A 19,948-nucleotide genomic window follows, 5' to 3' on the forward strand; every position below is an offset into this window, starting at 1 on the left:
CCTGGCTCCTGCAGTAGCCTGGCTCTCTGGTGTCTGATGATGAGTGTGACCCCGACCAGGGGATGCCTCCTGGACCTGCCCTGGGAAGACATCTTGGTTCCTCATATCCTCTGTCATCTGCCACTGCAGCAGCTCCTGAGCCTGCAGAGGGTCAGCAAGTCATTCCAGTCTCTCATTCAGCTGTACCTGGCCAACATGCGCTGCTTTGACTCAAGCCAGGTATTGGATGACTCTGAGGCTGGGGGAGGCAATAGATGTCCTACTGCTCTGGAACTAACAGGGGAGCATCTGTCTATGTGGGGAGAAGAAACCCTTGGCAAGGAGGGTAGTTTCTGCTCAGGAGCTTGGGCTAATGGCTCAGATGTCAAACTGGACAGATGGGCTCAGGGAGGAGAGGCAGTGATTCAGGGCCCAGCAATGCCAGTGTCTTGAGTAAGAGGCCCTAGGAGGAGTAAGCCTGGAAACTCCACCCAGGCTATTATGGGGCACTGGCTGGGAGAAACAGAAGTTTTGGAGTGCCATGTCCTTCTCGAAGGTTGTGCAGTAGGTTGGGTCTGATGGGAGATAACTCTGTGCTTGGTCTTCAGGGAAAGTTTGTGCTATTCCTGGGAGCCACTGCCTGGGACTGGGAAAGACTAGAGTAGCTGCTGTTCTGAGGACACAGAGCGGTCTAGCAAAGAGATTTTTGGAGAGCAGAGGTGTGGAGCTCATCATGGGTATATAAATGCAGAAGTGATGATCTGGGATGGAGAAACCAGAGTATGATCTATCTCATCTTGTGGCAGTAGCCTTCGCATGAGGTGAGCAGTCTGATGTTAGGTTTTGCCCTGGGATGAGAACAGGGTATGGCTTTGGTCACTACTGTCACAGCAGAAGAGAGAAGGGGAGAGAGTATTTGGTAAGGATCAGGCTTATCTGAAACCCTGGGGGGATGCCTCATTCTTCCCTGGTTCCCCACGCAGATTGGACCTGCCATCCCTCGAGCTGCTTTTGTTAACCTGTTGAAGGACAACGAAGTTCTGCAGCAGCTGGCACTCCAGAACTGCTCCGACTGGCTGACAGACCAGGAGCTGCTCCCAGTCATCGGGCAGAACCACCACCTGCACCGGATCCAGCTGAAGGGCTGCGCCCAGCTCAGCCGCCATGCGCTGGTGGCCATCTCACTGAGCTGCCCCAACCTGCGCCAGCTCTCCCTGGCTCACTGTGAGTGGGTGGACAGCCTGTCCCTGCGCAGCCTGGCTGACCACTGCAAGGCGCTGGAGGCTGTGGACCTGACGGCCTGTCGCCAGCTGAAGGACGAGGCCATCTGCTACCTGGTGCAGAAGTGCAGCAGGCTCAAGTCTCTGTCACTGGCTGTCAATGCCAACGTGGGTGACGTGGCAGTCGAGGAGACTGCCAAGTGCTGCCCAGAGCTGGAGCACTTGGACCTCACAGGGTGTCTGCGAGTCAAGAATGACTCCATCAGGTACTGAGCAATGTGGAGCTGGCAGGTATTTGGGGTGGGGGGAGGAAGAGAACCAGAGAGGAAAGTCAGATTTCTTCATGCTAAAAGCAGTGAGAGCTTAGTCTGGGAGAGAAGCCACTAGCAGGCCCTTCAGGAGAGGCACTGTATGCTACTGACAGCAAATTTCCCAGCATATCATGGAGGGTAGGTGTGGGATCCAACCATGTCCCTTGACTTTGTCTCATACCACCATGGTGCTGCTCCCAAAGAATGGTGCGTGTGGCACAGTCACGAGCACTGGGCTGCTGCGAGTAGAGAAGAGTGTGAGTGGTGCACTTAGAAGTCCTGACTTGCAACTTGTATGTGCTCTCTTTCTTGGCAGGGTCCTGGCTGAGTACTGTCCCAAGCTGCGCTCGCTGAAGGTCAAGCATTGCCACAACGTGGCTGAGTCCAGCTTGAGCATCCTCCGAAGCCGTGGGGTGGAGCTGGATGTGGAGCCTCCGCTGCAGAGGGCTCTCGTTCTGCTGCAGGACGTAGTTGGCTTCGCCCCTTTCATCAACCTTCAGATCTAGAACTGCTGCTGCTGGGGAGGGGGGGACTGACAATGCTGGGATCCCAGAAGGATGCCTGAACTGGCTGCTGTTGAGACGTGCAGAGGGAGAGGTCAGTCCCATTGGTGAGGCTGGCCTGGGGCTCACTCTTTCCTCTGGGGCTGTTTAGCAGCCACTGAGTGTTCATAAGTGGACTTCATTGGTGCCTCTGGGGAAAGTAACTCCCTCTGCAGTGGCGTGGAAAGAGCAAGTGATTTGCAGGAACACCATGGTGCTGAACAGGCCTTGGTCAGGCCAACTAATAGATAGGATTTATTATTTGTTGTATTTTAAATCTTTAAGCGGCAGCTGTCCAGAAAGCAGGGGAGTGTTTGATGGGGACTGTCCCCTATGGTGGGTGTGCAGGGCATGCCAGCAGAGCTGTGGAACAAATCAGGCCAGCAGAAAGAATAGCTACCAGCCCTCCTCTTGGGAGAGGGCAGGCCCCTCTGGGCTCTGAGAGGAGGGCAGTGAGCCTAGCTCCAGCCCACAGCCACTGGCCAGCCTGGCATCAAAGGACTAGAATGGCCCCAGTGCAGGCAGTGTGTCTGCCCAGGCCTAGGGTGCTGGTTTAGGCTGGGGCAAGGTGGGAGTTGTTTTCATGGGGAACATGCTCCTAATGGCAGTTAGACTGACAGAAAAATGCCAAACCTAACTGTCCTGTCACTAAAAGCAGTTGATCATTGTCATTTGTTTCTTCCAGCATCTGACTTAACATTTTAGTAGTGCCCAGGCCTACTACTGTATTTTGCTCCCTGTTGCGTGGCTGGAGCTTTGACTCTCAACAGTGGTGAGAAATGGAAGGAGCACTGACTCTGCTGTCAGCTGGAGTTTATGGGGAGAGCTGCAGATTGTGTTGGCAGGGAGAGCCTGGTTCTGGAGTTGAGCCTAAGCCTTTTATCCGCTAGGCAGTTAATCAAACAGCAGCTGCATCTTGAGAATGTGATGAAGAGAGTATTAGAGGATGAGAGGATGACCCTGCTCCCGTCTTTGGCCTTAGGAAGGACTGCAGGCAGTGTCTGTAAAGCATGTGCATGCTCTGGCTGAACTACACACCAACTCACATCATCTTTATTAATACTGGCACTCAAAGCAACAGTGCACAAAGACTTGTTAAAAAGGTTGCTGCAAAAGCACATGCCACATCTCAGATCTAAAAATGTCCCATGCAAGGAATAGCAGAGTATGCCCAGGCCCTGGAGAGCCACTGCGGTGTGCCCCTGGGGGCAGAGGGATAGCTACACAAGGAGAGAAGTCCCCTCAGCCAGGTTAGTTGAGGGAGCTGAAAGCAGTGTCTTGGCTTCCAGGTTGGTTCAAGTTAGTGGCAGGTGGAGTCGCCTCATTCCTAGCACCACATATCCATCCTGCCATGCCTGGCAGTGAGGTGGAAAGCTGAAGAGCAGAAGGACCTGGCTGTCAGTGGAACTTGTACTTCCTGGCTGGTTTTAGACTGATGTAGGTTCTCTTCATCTCCTCGCTCTCAGGCTTCTTGATGTCTTTGTACCTCTCTCCTTTTGTACTCACCACCTGGTTATCAATATAGCGGATCAACTTCTTGGGAGCCTAGAGAGGAAAGATATTAGCACCAAGTGGATGGACAGCCACACTGCTAGAGAAAAGGAGGGGGCAAGCAAAAGCAGAGCTGCACTATGGGAGGTGGGTGGGTAGGCTGCTTTACAATTGTCTTGTCTTGGGAATCTTGGCCAAAACTGGGAAGGATGCTGTCTAATGGGAGGGAGCAAGAGCCACGGTAGTCAGAAAAGGTACAAACTGATAGTCCCTGCAGCACCTTAGCTGAGCTAATCTTCCTTCTTTGACTGACAGGTTCTATGAACAGACCTGCCTGTGGCCTGTTCTGTTGTTTTTTTGGACTTGCAGCCTGTTTTTTTTTAAACCTTGTATGGACATTCAAACTGCTGGTGAGCTGTGACTGGTCTGCTTACCTCTTTGGGTGGAGCTGGCCGATGCGTTTTCTGATCGTCTGCACTATCCACCATCATGTACCTGAAACACAAGAAGCACTTAGTGGGCACTGTAACATATACTGCCTGGGGCTACTCACAGCCTATGTCCCTACTCCCCAGGCTGGTCGGTGGCTGTGCAGCGTGTCCTATGTGCCTAGATTGCAGCTAGGAGAACTCTGGATGAAATGGGTAAGAAGTCATCCTTCTGGTCAGAGTCTAGCAGGATTCTCCTGGAGTAGCATCCTTAGCTGTATGTGAAGGGTATTGAAAACTCAGGTGGTTGAGAATGCTGATAGCCACTGCAGAACTGAGAGGGGTACTGAGGTCTGGTGCGCTCTGCTTTGCTCCTTCTCAGTCTAAGTTATGGCAGCCAGATGAGACATAGGTGAGATTACAGGACCAATCTGTCTGCTTTTGCCCTGAGTGATGGTGTTCCTTTCACATTCCTCCTATTTGACTGTGACACAATTCTGTGCTGGAAGCAACTTGATAAAAGCATCACCTCATTTCCTATGTAACTGAAACATCAGGGTCCAAGCATTTGCTTGCTGTACTGCTGAGTTGCTACTCTGAGAGTTTGGTGCTGATTTCGCACAGCTGACCATGACTTCTCCCTCAGTAATTAGTATAGTTGCTCTTGTGTATCTTCAGCTATGGCGATCTGCTTTCTGTACCTGTGCTTGAGTGATGTTTAAAGTACAGGATGTTGCCAAAACGTCATTAAAGTTCTCAGAAACATAACAAGCAGCTGGTGCTTTTTTGTTCCCTTGCCTGTCACTCTGAAATGAGCCTTCATAGGAGATGGGCAAGGACAAGGATTAATACTTCTGCCTGGATGCTGTTCTGCCTTGCTTTACCTTTCCTAGCCCATTGACTGTTTATCCTGTCCCTGGGAAGAATGTAAAGTGGAAAAGATGTGGCTGGATAGATGTGTGGAAGCTGTATGCCTGCATGAGGATGCTCATGAAAGCTGAGATCTTAAAGCAGATCGATGAAACCACAGTGTGGGTTCTCCCACTGAGAATTAAATGCTTTTAGAAATGAATATAGGTAAACTAATCTAAAGCTACTTTGATTCCCAAGAGGTCCACAGGAGGAATTCAGAGAGGTTTCTTTAAATGCTTTGAATTCACACCTTCAGCAACTGAGATTTAATCTTCTCAGTGCTGTTGTACAGGCTCTCTTGAAGGTATCCTTAACCTTATTTGGACTGTCCAAGAATGGAGGTATGAATGAGTTACTACACGTCACCATGTGTTTTTTACCTGAGCTGCAGCGTGATGTTTCTGCCTTGAACCTTTAACCAGGACCTCAGCTAACAGCACTGTGACTTACACTTTATCTACAGAAGGCTGAAACCATGCATGCAGCCGTAGTAGTGCTGTGACCCAGCTGGTACAGGTAACGTGTTTCTGTGTCAGAGCTCTAAAAGAAACCAAACCTGTTCTGTTGTTTGGGTCTTGTGGCTTGTTTGTTTGTTGGGATTTTCGTGCGTATTTGTTTGGATTTTTTGCTATTTCTTTTCTTTATTCCAGCCGATGATTGTATTTGCGCTTAGATGTGTTCAGCTAATATCCACCCCTAGTTCTTTATAGACCACACTGTTTCCCAAACTGCCACCTCTTCATTTATTTGGAGCAAAGTAAGGGGTTCTTTGCTGCTGGGTACTTACTTCTGTAGGATGACCTGTTTTAGTTCCTCATGGTTGGGTGCTCTGCGAGGCCGTGCCAGTTCCTGGGAGGAGACAAGCTGGTGTGTGAATAGCACAACACAGGAGTGTACAGCTTACCCACTAGCTCAGTGAGCCCAGCTGCTGGTAGAACACCCCAGCCCCTGTGGGAAAGGGGGTGCCAGCCACAGCTCCACTGGGGTCCTGGCTTGGTTGTGGGCACAGCTTAGATTTCTGCTTGTAGCAGACAGCTGTGGGACCTGTGTGTCCCTGAGCAGCTCTGCCCTGCTCCTTGGCCCACTGCCACCCAGGTCAGAGTACAGTACCTTCACACTCACACCTGCTGGGCCAATTTCCACCTTCTCCTCCACAATTAACTGCACTGCCTCTTCCAAGTTCCCCAAGGCCATGGCGAGAGCCTTCTCTGCCTGGCTCACAGTACAGGCCGGGAACATCTCCAGTAGCAGCTCCACCCCATCCTTCAAGTCAGCACCTTCCTAGTTGGAGCAAGAGACAGAGGTAAGTTGGGGATGCAGTGAGGAGAGGGCTATTGAAAAGGGCCTCTGGTTTTTCAAGGTCAGGAAATTCAGCTTGCCCTTTGCTGAAAGCTCTCTCTCCTTACCAGCATTACTAAATCTGATTCCTGAAGCCAACAGGTGTGTTTGGAAAGATAGACCAACTCCTCTCACTGTCCTTTAATCTCCTCCCTCTGTATTTCAACTTGCTTTAAAGTAGGGCTACTGTGAACTGACTCATCTGTGTGGCCATGCTTAGGAGTGAGCTTTCTGGACCCTGTGGTGCGAATGCCTGACTCCTGCCCACCTTGTGAAGTTGTAGGTACTTTGATTAGAAAGGAAAGGGCCTGCTAAACACTGACCTGAGGCTACACCAGGAGGAATCACCATAGCAGCATTTGCTAGAAGGCTGTGGACACAGAATGATTGTACTGCAGAGCAGGAACAGATCAGTACTGCAGAAACAGCAAGCAGGGCATTGGGGGAGGAAGGTGGGGTTGATGTGGAAGGTGCTGCAGTACCTGTAGCTGCTGTGGGATCTCTGAAGGCACTGGGACAGGCTCTCAGCCATTACTCTGGCTCACCCTTTCCAGCCACTGGAAATAATGAGCCAGAGCACTGGCTCACAGTCTGTCAGCACATAATTTTCTGACAGTCTTGCTCGGCCATACGATGGAGAAGATCATGGACACAAGTGATGCTGTGTCACAGCCTATGCTGTGGTTCCTTCCAGAGCTGGAAAATGCCCTCAGGTGGTGCTGGTAGCCTAGTGCTGTGTGACTGTCCCCAGTGCTCCTGCTCCTCTGCGGGGTACTCATACCTGGGCCCCGGCTCCGTCTGTTAGAGTGCACAGTCTTTCCCCGTTGCAGACTCCAGCTCCAGGCTCCTGGCCCTTGGTGAGGTCTTCAGAGGGCGCTTCACTCCTGCTTTCCACAGCCTTTTGGCCAAGTTTTTCTTAAAGACACAGTGATATCTCCTGAGGAACAGTCCCACTAAGGCTAGAGCTCTGTGCTTTCTGTTGGCATTAGATTGCTAGTGCATTGTGTGCCAAAGCAAATCTCTCCTTAAGTGACAAGACTTGGAAGCACTACTGTTTCTCCTGCCCTTAGCAGGGATAGCTGTAGCTCTGCTCCCACTGATCTGCAGGAAGCCAGTGCTAGCATATGCTGGAGTGCCCGAGTTCTGCATTTCCAGGCTGTACAGGGTATGGGCTGCTTGCAAATTCAATTCTACTTTTCAATTCTTGGTCCGCTAGTGCTTCGGTTGTGGATATTTCCATTTCTAAGAATTCCCTCGTATTTGCTCTATCTTTGAACTAAGGTGTAGTTTTGATTTTAAACTTGGGAATACACTAGGGTAGTCCCCAAGCTGCATGCAAGCCAGCACATCCTGTGATCAGGTTACTCTGATGCATCTCTTTTTTTACAGGCTCTTTTTCTCATTGTAGGAAGAACCATTCCACTTTTATTCTGTACTAAGACTGGGATGGTGCTTTCCTTCCACACTCTGACTACATCAGGATCCTCAAAGGGTAGGATGCAGGGGAGCAGAGCAGAGCAGTAGATTTTGTCAAGTTCAAGAAAGCAGCAGGTAAGATAAAAGACAGGACTGTCTATTCTACACTGTGCAGCCTTCTGGCAAGACAGCAGTGATGTTGCTAGACCAGCAAAATTCAGACTGGTTATGTCCTGGAAGGTTTAATATCCAGGCACTTCAGCCTGTCTGTTCTTTAGTGGAAAGTACCCATGGGGTTGATTGATACAGCAATCCAGCTGGTCTGTGAATGCTGAGGTTAGAAAAGGCCATTGGCACAGTGTAGTCTTCTGTAGTCCTGCATAGTGCAGGTCAGAGCACATCACGGATTTTGCATCTGTGCCAGGGTTCATGGATGAACAGGAAGTGAGTTTTGAGGATGCCCAAAGTCTAGATGTGATACATGTAGTCAGCTGGATACTCTATTTGATGATGCACCCGAGCAAGGCTGCCCAGTGGTAGTGCCACATAGGCAGATGGCTATCAGAGGAAGGCAGAAATCCTCGCTTTCAGAATTAACCTACGGCAGAATTTCAACAAGCAGCCCTGAATTGGGTATTTCTTTCTTATTACTCTGGATTTGATCTCAATAGAGGTATTTGGAGAATTGATCAAGTGTTTTTCACTCCAGTACATCTTGGACAGTATTCCATGACTCCAACCTCCCATCTGTTGATATGAAAAACCTGACTGAACGTTCAAAATAAAAACCCCAAACCTGTCAATCAGTTCAGGCTACCTTATGAGTTCCTAACTGTAGCAAACAAGTTTGTATTTTATTCTGTGACATTGTTCAACTCCAAATATTAAGACTAAAAGCATGTACAGATCTTGTGCTGAAATTGTGTAACTCACCTTTGTTTCGAGCTTCACCAAGCCTTTCTGAGAGGGAGAACATCATTTCACAAACATCCCCACTGCAAGAGACAGAAGCTGTATAATTAGCTTGAGGAATAAAAGCACTAGCCTATCCTACTTGGATACCATTTTACAAAAAGATAAGGCCTGATGGGAAGTCCAGTAAAATCAACTGGTATTTCAGATGGCCAAGGACCTACCTGCAAATTATATTAGGATTTGCATCTGTGCATTCAGGCAGAGTGACTTACCATGCTGGCGCAGGTTTGGTATTGATACATCTTTAACTGGGTATAACAAAAGAATTTGTAGTACTGAGGGGCTTGGGGCCAGGCCCCCAGAGTGTGGCATGCACATATAAACCAGTAACAATCACATACCTGTGGATTTCTGCAAAACCAGGGATATATGCCTCCATCATTTCCACAAAGGTATCCATGTCAAAAGTCTCTTCAGAGGACTCTGGTGAGCCCAGCTCTTCCAGGACACCCGTGATATAAGAGAAGAAAACATCATCCATCCCACTGGAGACAAAGAGAACACAGGCAGCAGGGTGAACAGGCCCATTTTTTCCTTTCTCTCCATCCCCATTCTGCCTAACCTTGTGTCTAATACAGCAGCAGAAGGACCTATGTGAACTGTATGTTATGAGGAGATACCACCTGTGAGGCCAAGTCGCAGGTGGTCAGTGGCTGAGAGGGAAGCATTAACAGATAAATAGTGCATGTGGTCCTGCTTCCTGGGCAGCACTGAATGAAAGCCCCAGCGTGTGTTCCAGAGGCTGTGCTCCTGTGGGTGCTTCAGCTGAGCTAACCAAAATATTCCAAGTACCTTAGCTGTTCTACATTGACTGGTGTTTCAGGTGAGGTCATCATATTTTGTTAAGTTACACTTTCTATGGGATGCAGTGTTCTCTGCTTGCTGCTCTCCACGCTTGTGTCACTGCTGCCACCAGCTGCAAAACCAGCTGCTGTGTTCCAGCCTCAAGGTGGCTGTATCTCTGCATGCAGGCAGAGTTCAAAATGGGGAGAGGCCTGACATAGATTATCCTGCTCAGAAAGCCATGTTGGGAGCACTGTGGAATGAAGGAAATCCCATACTCTAATGTGTATTACTGGACAGGAAATTAATCATCTTGGTCATCAAAGAAATGACATTGCTAGATTGCAATGCTAAACGACAGTTTTCCAGCATTCCCATCAGAGCCTGAGCAAATTACCTGCATCCTGGATCTGACTTAAAGGAGAGCAACACAAAGTACAGGCAAAGTACAGAATTCAGTATAATGCACAGAGTGACAATGCAGAGTTCAAGCTGGAACAATGATACTGGATCTGCCTATCTCAACATACCTGAGATCTGCTGCAGGGACGTGGGACTGGATGAAGCGCGTCAGTGTGTCTTGAATGATTCTTTCAAGCTCCATGTCTCTCTAAACCTTTTTCTTTAAAAAAAAGAAGGAAAAAGAAAACTCCATGTAATTTCAATAAAATCAAAATGCAGGTATGGTATAGGTAAGTGTGCTCTTCCCATGAGAACTATTCACAAACTCCTCCAATGTCTTGTCATCTCCGGGTAACAGCGGGCAAAGATATCCATAAAAAGCTGCAGTATGAGGACCCACTGGAAAAGGGAGCCCAATATGTTGGGCCCTTCCTGACTCTGTTCATGCTGTCAGTATACAGCTGTACCGTACATTTAAAATGTCCCCTCTCAGAAGCAAAGCTGTAAATGCAGATGTGTCCAGCTGCAGGACTGCAGGGACACCTTCTGAGCTGGAAGACTGTGCTGTCCAGTGAGGAAGAAATGGGTAGTGGGCTTGTACACTCAGTGCAGAAAGGGGTGGACCTTCCAGCTAAGAGCATATGCAGTGATGCTTGGACTCGACTCAGGAATGAGTGGGAGGAAGGGTAATGTCTTCTAAAGAAAGGACATCCTAGAGCATATTTTACAGGGACATACCAAGCAGGGCACAGACAAGTAGTCTGCCAGCCAAAATATCAAAGGTCTCCAGGTCAGGCATGGGCTGCCAGTGGAATCCTGCCCAAACAGCAGCCCGTTGTTGTGCTCAGTAAATAAGCCATTCTAGAGTTGATACAGCTGCAACAAGGGGCACTTGATAACCCAAAACTCAGGGGAGTCCTAAGAATCACAGAGCTCCTACAGAAGCAGTGGCAGAAAGGGGCTACCCACAGCCCTGCTTTGGCTATCAGTACTGAGCCTGGACTGAATGGGGTGGAAAAAAAGCTTTCTTAACCATTCCTTCCCCTTGGGGTCTACAGAGCTGCTGGGTGGACAAATTTGTGGTATAAGCACCAAGTTCTTCCCAGGAAGGAAACCAACCTTGCATTCAGGGAAATTGGTATCGTCATTGGCCAGAGAGGTTCCAAGGGTCATTGTGCTCCCATCAGCGCAGCTCTCTCATTTCAACTACACTAGGACCTGACCAGGCCTGTTTGACACAGAACTCATGGACCACTCATATAGGTTGCTGACAGACAATTCTGATTTCCCGTGGGAATCAGAAAGGTTTGGTATTTCCCTAGATTAGTTTCCCTAGATGAGCAGCTAGCAGGATATAAACAAAACCACTGCACAACACAGCCAAGTTTAGAATTACAGAACTTGGGACATCAAAACGCCTTATGTATTATACCTTCAAATGCTACACTTTTTCTAGTGATGACCTGCAATAGTTAAGGGGAGATTCACTAGAAGAGCTTATGCTATGTGCTCAGTTTTGTGTGAGAGTGATTTACAATGCACAGAATTATCTACAACCCAGAGGCAGGAGAAATCACTCTCCTGAGAGCTCAATTTTCCTGAAAAGCTGTTACCTGGCTTCTAAACTCCCAGTCATAATTGCAACATGGATTTTAAGATCACTTCACTAGTTGTCACTGGTTCAAATAGATCTGTGAAAGTCTTTCTGCATTTCCTGTTGTTGCAATGTGGGTTCTGTGTAACATGTTGCACAGGATTTATTTTTAAAAGCATATGATGAAATGATACTCCTATTGCTCTGCTCACAGCTACAGTCTCACAGTTTTGCACTGTCAGAACACAAGACCTTCAGCTCTTGGAAATCCTCGTAACTTTTCTGACAAACCCTGGTCTTTGAACACTGGGGTTTATTATTAAAGAGTGAGAAGTGGAGCACTGTATGTCATCTCATTAAGGCAGGCTTAGTTTAAAATATCAGGAGTGCTTAGTTGATCCACATAACATCACATGGCACATGTTTTTCCTCACCTCAGGCAGACAAAAGTGGTATCAGTTCTCAAACTGTGAATGTGAAAATTATTCATTTGCTGTATTAGATACTTAGGCCAGCACCTCAACAAGGTTTCCCACCTTACTGTCAGTGTTGAGAACCCAGCAATCTCAGCAATCTCCATCCCCTTGCATTCTCCTTCCCAACACGTTAATGTCAAATTTAGTTTGTTGGTTTCGTAAAACAAATATAGAAATAATATCCCTCTAAAAGTACCATTGTCCTTGTCGTGTATGAAATAGCTACTTATGCTATATTGAAGAAAAGTTGGTATGAATCTCTCTTCCTCAAAAAAAAAAAAAGGGGGCAAGAATCTGAACTGTTTGCATACAACTAGATTGTTTTGGAAGGCTCTTTCAACTCCAACTTCAGTAATCATTCTCAAATGGTCAATGTGATGGAATGGGAATGACTGTGAGCCTTGGACTTTTTATTAACAAGATAGATCTGAGCAATTTAGAAAATGTTTCTGAGCTAAGGAACTGCCATTTGGATGTATATCAACTTTTATGGGATCATAAATTTGACTAGAGGTTTCTGCAAGTGGAGGAGGTGGGTGTTGTATCCTTGGATGTTTCTCAGAACAGGTTAGAGAAAGTTTAGGTAAATCTGATCTGGCTGAGGGATTGATTAAAGGTTCATTTAGCTCAAGTGTCAGTGATTATTTTTATGTGAGTGAGTAATGGGACAGGGATGGTTCACTGAGCTCTCTCTGAAATTTTTTTCTGAAAAAGCAGAGTATGTCTTACGCTGCTCGGTGTGTCTGTGCTTGGGGAAGTGCATTTATCTGGGATATAAGGCCCTCTCAGTGCAGCCTGTGACATACAGGCTCAGAGGAAACTTCTCAAAAGACATATATGCAGGGCAAAGAGCGAGCTGTGGCTATACTCCACTGAACTACTTTGGTGGCTTAAAAGAAAACTTTCCAGGCTAAGAGACACTTCACAGACAATTTCAGTGCTTCTATTTTTTGTTTTTCTTACTAAGGAAGTCCCTGAAAGGGCTTTCACAGTGTGGTTGCTATGGGAAAGCAGGCTGAGGTCACTGTGTGTGTTAACACAATTAACTGCTTAATGCTCTAAAATTGAAATAAGACTTGTTTATAGCTTAGCCCCAGTAAATTACAGTAATAGAAGATAGTAATGCCAGTAGCCAGACTCTGCCCTCCCCTCTAGATCTACACTGGAAAGCTGCATTTGGGTACTCTACTGACACAGGGCCCTTACCAGAGCAGATGTGTCACCTGTGCGAGGTCTTCAGCTCACGGCCAGTGCTTATGAAGTCACTTCAGTGCCTGCAGAGGAGTCGACAGTCCATCCTATGACTGCCAGGCCCAAGCAAGGAATGAGGGAGCCCCTTTATGGGAAAGGAAAGCTGCATTAGCTGAAGCAGGAGCACAAGAGAATCATTCTGTATACTGATGTCTTTATGCTTTATGTTACTTGTGACCATTTCCCCTAATGCAGATGGTACAGCCTTATTCTTTGGAATAAAATGTACTTTGTGAAAGGATAGCATGGTTGTGAGAACAGTGTACCTGCCAACGCTCAAATTCACTGTGATGTCGTGATGTTTTTCAACATCCACAGTACATGCAGCAAGGTCAGCAGTGGTCCCTGCACGTCACCAACGTATTCCAAAAGCACTGGTGGCCTCATCGCCATGGCCAAGCAGAAGTTGTTTCTCGAGGCTTTAAGGAGACCGGCGGGCGAGCGCTGTGTGTCCCTGCTGCGCAGGTCGCCAGGGCCGCAGCTCCACGGGGGAGCGGCAACACCGGCTGCGCAGCCCCGGGGCGGCTTTCACTGCTCTCGGGCTGCTCCCCGCCATCCCGCTCTGCGGGCCGGGCTTCCCTCGCCGGGGCTCGACAGCGAGGCCGCAGAGAGCCCGAAACACGCGGTGCACGGGCCGGATCCCCCCCGCCGTGCCGCCCGCACCGTGGGTCGATCCCCGCACCGCAGAGGCTGCGCGTTACCCTGCCCGGCCCCTTGGCCCGTCTCCCGCCCCCCGCGCTGCGGACCCCGGAGGAGAGCCCCACTCCCGGTTTCCCCCGGCTCCCCGGCGCTGCGTCCCTTGTCCCGTACCCCGTGCCCCCATCCCGTGTCCCGCGTCCCCGCGGGCGGGGCGGTAACGGGCGCGCGCCGCCGCCGGCGGGGGGGGTCAGCGGTCACCTGATCGCCCGCGCGCCCCCGCCGCGCCGTCCTCCCTCCGCGCGGGGCCCGCGCAGCGCGCTTGAACGCGTCACGTGGCCGCGGCCGCCGCCAGGCGCCGGGGTGCGCGCGGCAGGGCAGGGCCGGCAGGGCAGGGCAGGGCAGGGCGGCTGCGCGCTGCCGCTCCCCGCGCCGCCATCTTCCGTGTGGGCAGCAGCCCGGGCAGGCGCGGCGCGGCGCGGGAGCGTCTGGGGAGGGCTGGGGACGCGGTGGTGCTGGGTGGAGTCACCCCGGGAAAGGCTCCCGGGAACTTTCATCTCTGCCGAGTGCGAGAGACGCGTTCCCTGATGAAAGTAGCGCGCTTTCAAGTGCTTGTGCCAAGCTGCCCTGCTCTTTGGGCCTCCCGCGTGCAGTCCCCTGGCGAAAGAGCCTCTCCGCTACACGCAGGCTCGACAGGCTGCTCTGTAATCCTTCATTCTGCCAGTTTGGAGGATTGCTATGTGTCTAGGGTAGCCTCAGGCCGTTCAAGAATCCCAGAATCAACTGGGTTGGCAAAGACCTCTGAGATCACCGAGTCCAACATGTGACCGAGCACCAACCCGAGAAGGCAGCAGAGCGGGATGGGGGGGCAGGAGCAGAGCGGGATGCGGGGCAGGAGCAGAGCGGGATGGGGGGGCAGGAGCAGAGCGGGATGGGGGCAAGAGCAGAGCGGGATGCGGGGCAGGAGCAGAGCGGGATGCGGGGCAGGAGCAGAGCGGGATGGGGGGCAGGAGCAGAGCGGGATGCGGGGCAGGAGCAGAGCGGGATGGGGGGCAGGAGCAGAGCGGGATGGGGGCAAGAGCAGAGCGGGATGCGGGGCAGGAGCAGAGCGGGATGCGGGGCAGGAGCAGAGCGGGATGGGGGGCAGGAGCAGAGCGGGATGCGGGGCAGGAGCAGAGCGGGATGGGGGGGCAAGAGCAGAGCGGGATGCGGGGCAGGAGCAGAGCGGGATGCGGGGCAGGAGCAGAGCGTGATGCAGGGCAGGAGCAGAGCGGGATGCGGGGCAGGAGCAGAGCGGGATGGGGGCAAGAGCAGAGCGTGATGCAGGGCAGGAGCAGAGCGGGATGCGGGGCAGGAGCAGAGCGGGATGCAGGGCAGGAGCAGAGCGGGATGCGGGGCAGGAGCAGAGCGGGATGGGGGGGGCAGGAGCAGAGCGGGATGGGGGGGCAGGAGCAGAGCGGGATTGGGGCAGGAGCAGAGCGGGATGGGAGGCAGGAGCAGAGCGGGATGCAGGGCAGGAGCAGAGCGGGATGGGGGCAGGAGCAGAGCGGGATGGGGGGGCAGGAGCAGAGCGGGATGCAGGGCAGGAGCAGAGCGGGATGCAGAGCAGGAGCAGAGCGGGATTGGGGCAAGAGCAGAGCGGGATGGGGGCAGGAGCAGAGCGGGATGGGGGGGCAGGAGTGCAGCTCTTTCCCTGCACGCTGGCTGCTCTCGCCCGTCCCGTCAGGTGAGCTGCTCGCTACTTTGCCTGGTCGGACAACACAGTGCTTCCTGGAGAGCCTTTGGAGAGCTAACTCTTGTTATGCCAGGTGCTTCTTCAGAAAAATCCCAAAGCAGCAAGGCATAGTTGTTCTCCGACTCATGCTCCTCAGTCATGTGTTACTAAATACCAAGCGAATGAGCCTGATTCTGCCTTTGGCAATACAAAAAAAAATCCAGAGTAATGCCAGCTGGGTTGGGAACATCACACTCCAGTGTTGCTAAGAGCAGAGTCTCTTAGTTTCCATTGTTTACTTCTCTTGAAATGTACATACATTCCTCCATTGACACTGTATGAATATATGTCATTGCAGGAGTATTCACTGCCTTTCATTTCTTCTGCCTTTGGCTGTTTTTTGCTGCACTTATCCATACATTAACCAGAAGAAATCAACTGTGCTGCATTATCTTTCCTTCAATCTGTGTTTTTTCTTAGTTTGGTAAATAGATTGAAATCCTCTACCAAGCCTGCTATTTCTAGGTTTCAAATTGTGTGACCCATTGTGTGAAGAACATGCTGAGAATGCAGCTGCTTCTGGGACAGGCTTCATCACAGTGAAGTGGAAGGGGAATTTTTTAAGAAAATGAAGTAGCACATGTAAAGCCCTTAGAAATTAACAATCTTTAAAGCTATGACAAACAATTGCAGTCACCTTGTTTGACCTAACTTCCCTCATCAATTCTTGACTGAATTAGAGCAGACATTCCTGAACTACTTTATGTTAAGAGGTTCTACCAGCTTTTTCCACTGGTAGTTCATGGCATCCTATTCATCAGCAGAATTTAAGGATTTGTTTAGCCTCAGTCTGCTTTGTAGTTTCCTTGGCTTGCTTGGAAACCTTGAGGCCCATAAGAAATTTTGAGAAGCTCTCAGATACTGTCAGTTCAGACAATTTTTAAATTCTTACAAATCCTATGATTTTTGTATCACAAATTTCAAAACAACAACAGACTGGACCTCTGTTGTTTTTTTCTAGTACCAAGACTTTGAAGGTTACCATCAGCCAGGATGATGGTGGGAGGAAAAAACCACACTGGACTTTGAAGCAGAGGTCTGAGAAAATCTAAGTTAAAATACTACTGAAATTCTCCTATAACTATTTAAACTTCTTAGTTGTGTACATTGAGTACACTAGAAAGTAGTGGCTTCTTTTAGATTACTTTGCTACAATTTGATATTTCACTTTCCCACCTTACTCTAAAGCAAACTGGTGTAAGAGGGTGGGATTTTTAAAATTACACTAATGGAAGCGGTCCAGTCTTGCAGTACTGGTAATAGATACCAGAAAAAATATGGCATCTAATAGCTCCCCAATTTGAAGTTACATTCAGAGAGGTTTGACCTAAAGCTCAACAAAACCTCCACAGGGATTCCCTATACAAACACACAAAATACACCCTTCATTGAGAGTCCAGGCAGAAAGAAATGACAGCACCGGAAATTGTTCCTGGAGAACCCTTCTACTTGTCAGTCACAGGCTGTTGCAAACCAGAAAGGTTAACACACCATCTAATTATTTGATAGGATTCATATTCCTTCACAAATGTGATGAATAATGCAAGTGTGTTGAATCAAGCCAGAGGAAAATTGTTTCTTCTCCAGCCTGTTATTAACTCCTTGTGGTATAATGTACTTGAAATCATAGAGTAATTTGGGTGAGAAGGGACCTTAAAGATCAGCTCCCCACTATGGGCAGGGATGCCACCCAAAATGAGTTTGTTCTATAACATTTTAATGTGTGGGTAGATGATTCTTGTATGTGAGAAATTTTAACCATCACATGTGCTTCACTTTATATTTGACTTGAAATTAGAGAACAAAAAAGTACCCCTTCCACCTGGTTTTGCCCCCTGCTTAGTCCAGTTAGTGTTCCCTACAATGGGTATTATGCTGTTTTTGTATCCTCTAGCTTTGAAGAGCTCTGGTGATGGGGCTTAATCTGAAACAAGGCATACATTACTGGGATGTGTTTCCTGATATTTAGGCTTTATTTCCCATTGTTTTTAGTTAATCTTGTCACATGTTCATGTGTGTCCTTCAGACTGCTTAAAATACTTTCCTGTTGCTAAGCCTAGAATATCACTACACAGCTTTAAGTTTTGTCCACTGCTTTTATTTTTAATAACCCAAACTGCATTTTAATTGTGATTTATAGTCAATCCTCTACAGACCCTCATTTTTGCAATTTAGAGAAAGGGTGTTTTGAGAACAGAGTAATTTTTTTTTTTTTTTTTAAGTAGCAATGGGTGTTCAACCTCAGAGCTCTACAAAAATTTAAACAACTTATGAACATCCCTTTGAGAGCGCCCCCGGCTCCCAGTTTTTCTGCTGCAGCGGAAGGAGATTGCAGTTTTCCAGTCCCAAATTCCCAGGATTCGGGGGAGCGCGGCTTTCCAGGGCAGCGAGCGGGACGGGGGCCCGGCGCCCTCTGCGGGGCGCGCCGTGGAACGTCGGGCGTTCCTCTGGAAGCGCTGTTGCCGCATTCCCGCCCGTCCTGCGCGGTTGATTACGAACGTGCTTATTTTGGCATTCCAAACGATGTTTCCTTCGGTTGATCCCGGGAAAATTCATGTTGCAATTTCAGAGTCTGACAGGTAGACTAACCTGCATCTCTAGGTTACGATTAGGTTTATTAGAGCCTATTTATCTTTCCCCTTTCTTGGTAACATGGAGTTCTACTTGAGTATTTCCTTGGTTTTTTTGCCACTCTTTGCCTCCTCTTATGTACATCTGGTCGTAATTACAAAGGTCTTGGCGTCAAATAAGAGACAATTCTGTGGTTGTGCATGACAAATGAATCTGTTTCATTCCTGTATTGTGACTTAACTTTCTAGTGTTAACAGGTATGAAAACCCTTCTTTTTTTTTTTTTTTTTTTTTTTTTTTTTTTTTTTGTGACAGCAAAAGAGCTTATCTAAAAATAAACAGCAGAGTATATGAATAATAAGTAAATGAATAATTTGTCATCTTTCTGTCAGGGAACTGACTGTGCTTTCCATTTGTCTTACTTTTTTATATACAGTAGGCTGGAGCACATAGTCATGACGTGCATTTCCAAAAGTCTCAGTATGAGTCTGTGGCAGAGCCAGAGAAGGAATCAGGAATTTGTGTTCACTGACTCATCCAGTTAGACGTATGCTACTTATGGGCATTTTTGAAGATATGAAAAACTAAACTAATCAGTGAACAAAGGGGCTTTTTCCATCTCTGAGTACAATACACTGAGCAAAGGTAGTCTGTAACAGGCTGGGGTGTCTGCAGCTGCTCCAATTTGGCCAACTCTAAAGGAGCAGTAGGAAGATGATACTGAGGAGCACGGAAGAGGCTTTTCATCTGCAAAAGGCTATTGATGCTCTTATATAGGATGGTGATGTACTTAAGCCAGTGGAAAAAGTAACTCTGAAGCTGGTGATATTATAGCAAATAACTTCCCAGCTGACAGTGTCAGGTGGTCTCACGGCTGGGAGGAGCTTTTAGACTACCAGGTATTGGGACATGCTGTCCTCTTGCAGATCTTGTAAGTGCTGTGTGCTCTATGGTGGACAACTCTTCCAGCTTCTTGTAGGTGCTACTAGTTAAGAGTTCGGTAGTAGGCTGGGTCTTAGTCATTTTGTGCAGCTCACACTTCTTCTTTTCTGGCAAGTGTGATAAAGGGCTTTCTCAGTACTTATCTCTGGCCTTGATCAACAGTCTGCTACCAAAGGATGTTGTGTTGTTCTGAAGAAACTGACATTTGTGGCATCAATACTGCTGTGATTTCTTGCATTTTGCCTGTGAATGCAAAAAAGAACTTTCTCACTCAGAATACTTCTCAGCAATGTGCCAAAGTAGATATTGGACAGTTTGCCAGGTGAAAGTCAAACTCTTTGAAATTTAATTTATTGGAAGCTTGTTAGTTTGTCATGCATATTATCGACAAAAGTATTGACAGGGTCTGTTCTTCTGTTGCATTCATATGTGAAAGTAATTTTTGTCTTCTATTTTTTGTCGCAGCTAATTCAGCCAGAATTCAAGTGTGAAGGCTTTTCCTAATTTAGAGGAATTTTAAGAACTGGAAAATTATGCTACATAACTAGCTATATTTGAACACGTCTCTGAATTTACATAATAAATGCCTGACTTTTGCAGTTAGCAGAACTAAAATATGGAGAGGATCAGAACACGATTTAAGCACTCTGCTGTCTTACAGCTGTCTCTAATTTCTTTTGTTCAGATGTGTTTCTTTTGTTCAGATGTAATGGGAAAAAAAATCTAACTATTTCAGTACTGGAAATAGCTCAGGACACAGTCTTTGATCCACACCTCCCTCTGTCCTTAGGTATTATCCTCATTTCACAGATGGACAAAGTAAGGCAAGCAACATGTGCTTTTTTTCTTAAAGCACTTGGAGATCTGCTACTGAAAAGCATATGAAAAAGCTACACACTTCTTATACA

The 19,948-nt window shown here is 48.3% G+C and overlaps 2 protein-coding genes across 6 annotated transcripts; one reads left to right on the plus strand and one right to left on the minus strand.

The window, feature by feature from the left end:
- Positions 1-2,954, plus strand: FBXL15 (F-box and leucine rich repeat protein 15). Its single transcript, XM_082285741.1, has 3 exons — positions 1-219; positions 963-1,465; positions 1,827-2,954. Exons 1-3 carry the CDS (start codon positions 37-39, stop codon positions 2,014-2,016), a joined length of 876 nt encoding a protein of 291 aa, XP_082141867.1. The 5' UTR covers positions 1-36; the 3' UTR covers positions 2,017-2,954.
- A 129-nt stretch (positions 2,955-3,083) lies between these two features.
- Positions 3,084-14,102, minus strand: CUEDC2 (CUE domain containing 2). Of its 5 annotated transcripts, none has more exons than XM_082285737.1 (10): positions 14,016-14,102; positions 13,074-13,203; positions 9,926-10,017; positions 8,954-9,097; positions 8,571-8,632; positions 7,003-7,136; positions 5,994-6,164; positions 5,671-5,732; positions 3,978-4,038; positions 3,084-3,597 (listed from the first exon to the last, which is right to left on the minus strand). In XM_082285737.1, exons 3-10 carry the CDS (start codon positions 9,997-9,999, stop codon positions 3,451-3,453), a joined length of 855 nt encoding a protein of 284 aa, XP_082141863.1. In that variant the 5' UTR covers positions 10,000-10,017; positions 13,074-13,203; positions 14,016-14,102; the 3' UTR covers positions 3,084-3,450. The 5 variants fall into 5 exon arrangements, with proteins under 5 accessions (XP_082141863.1, XP_082141865.1, XP_082141862.1 ...); XM_082285739.1 differs by having other exon boundaries at positions 6,006-6,164; positions 13,929-14,050; XM_082285736.1 differs by having other exon boundaries at positions 13,929-14,050.
- Positions 14,103-19,948: the final 5,846 nt, after the last annotated feature.

This window comes from Coloeus monedula (assembly GCF_965178545.1).
Source record: "Coloeus monedula genome assembly, chromosome: 8".
NCBI lineage: Eukaryota > Metazoa > Chordata > Aves > Passeriformes > Corvidae > Coloeus > Coloeus monedula.

Coding starts and splice junctions, on each gene's coding strand:
- FBXL15 (XM_082285741.1), top strand. CDS start 37: ATGATGAGTGTGACCCCGACCAGGGGATGCCTCCTGGACCTGCCCTGG. Junction 220..962: donor GCTGCTTTGACTCAAGCCAG/GTATTGGATGAC, acceptor TTCCCCACGCAG/ATTGGACCTGCCATCCCTCG. Junction 1,466..1,826: donor GTCAAGAATGACTCCATCAG/GTACTGAGCAAT, acceptor CTTTCTTGGCAG/GGTCCTGGCTGAGTACTGTC.
- CUEDC2 (XM_082285737.1), bottom strand. CDS start 9,999: ATGGAGCTTGAAAGAATCATTCAAGACACACTGACGCGCTTCATCCAG. Junction 5,733..5,993: donor CAGCAGGTGTGAGTGTGAAG/GTACTGTACTCT, acceptor GTCTCCTCCCAG/GAACTGGCACGGCCTCGCAG. Junction 4,039..5,670: donor AAACAGGTCATCCTACAGAA/GTAAGTACCCAG, acceptor CTTGTGTTTCAG/GTACATGATGGTGGATAGTG.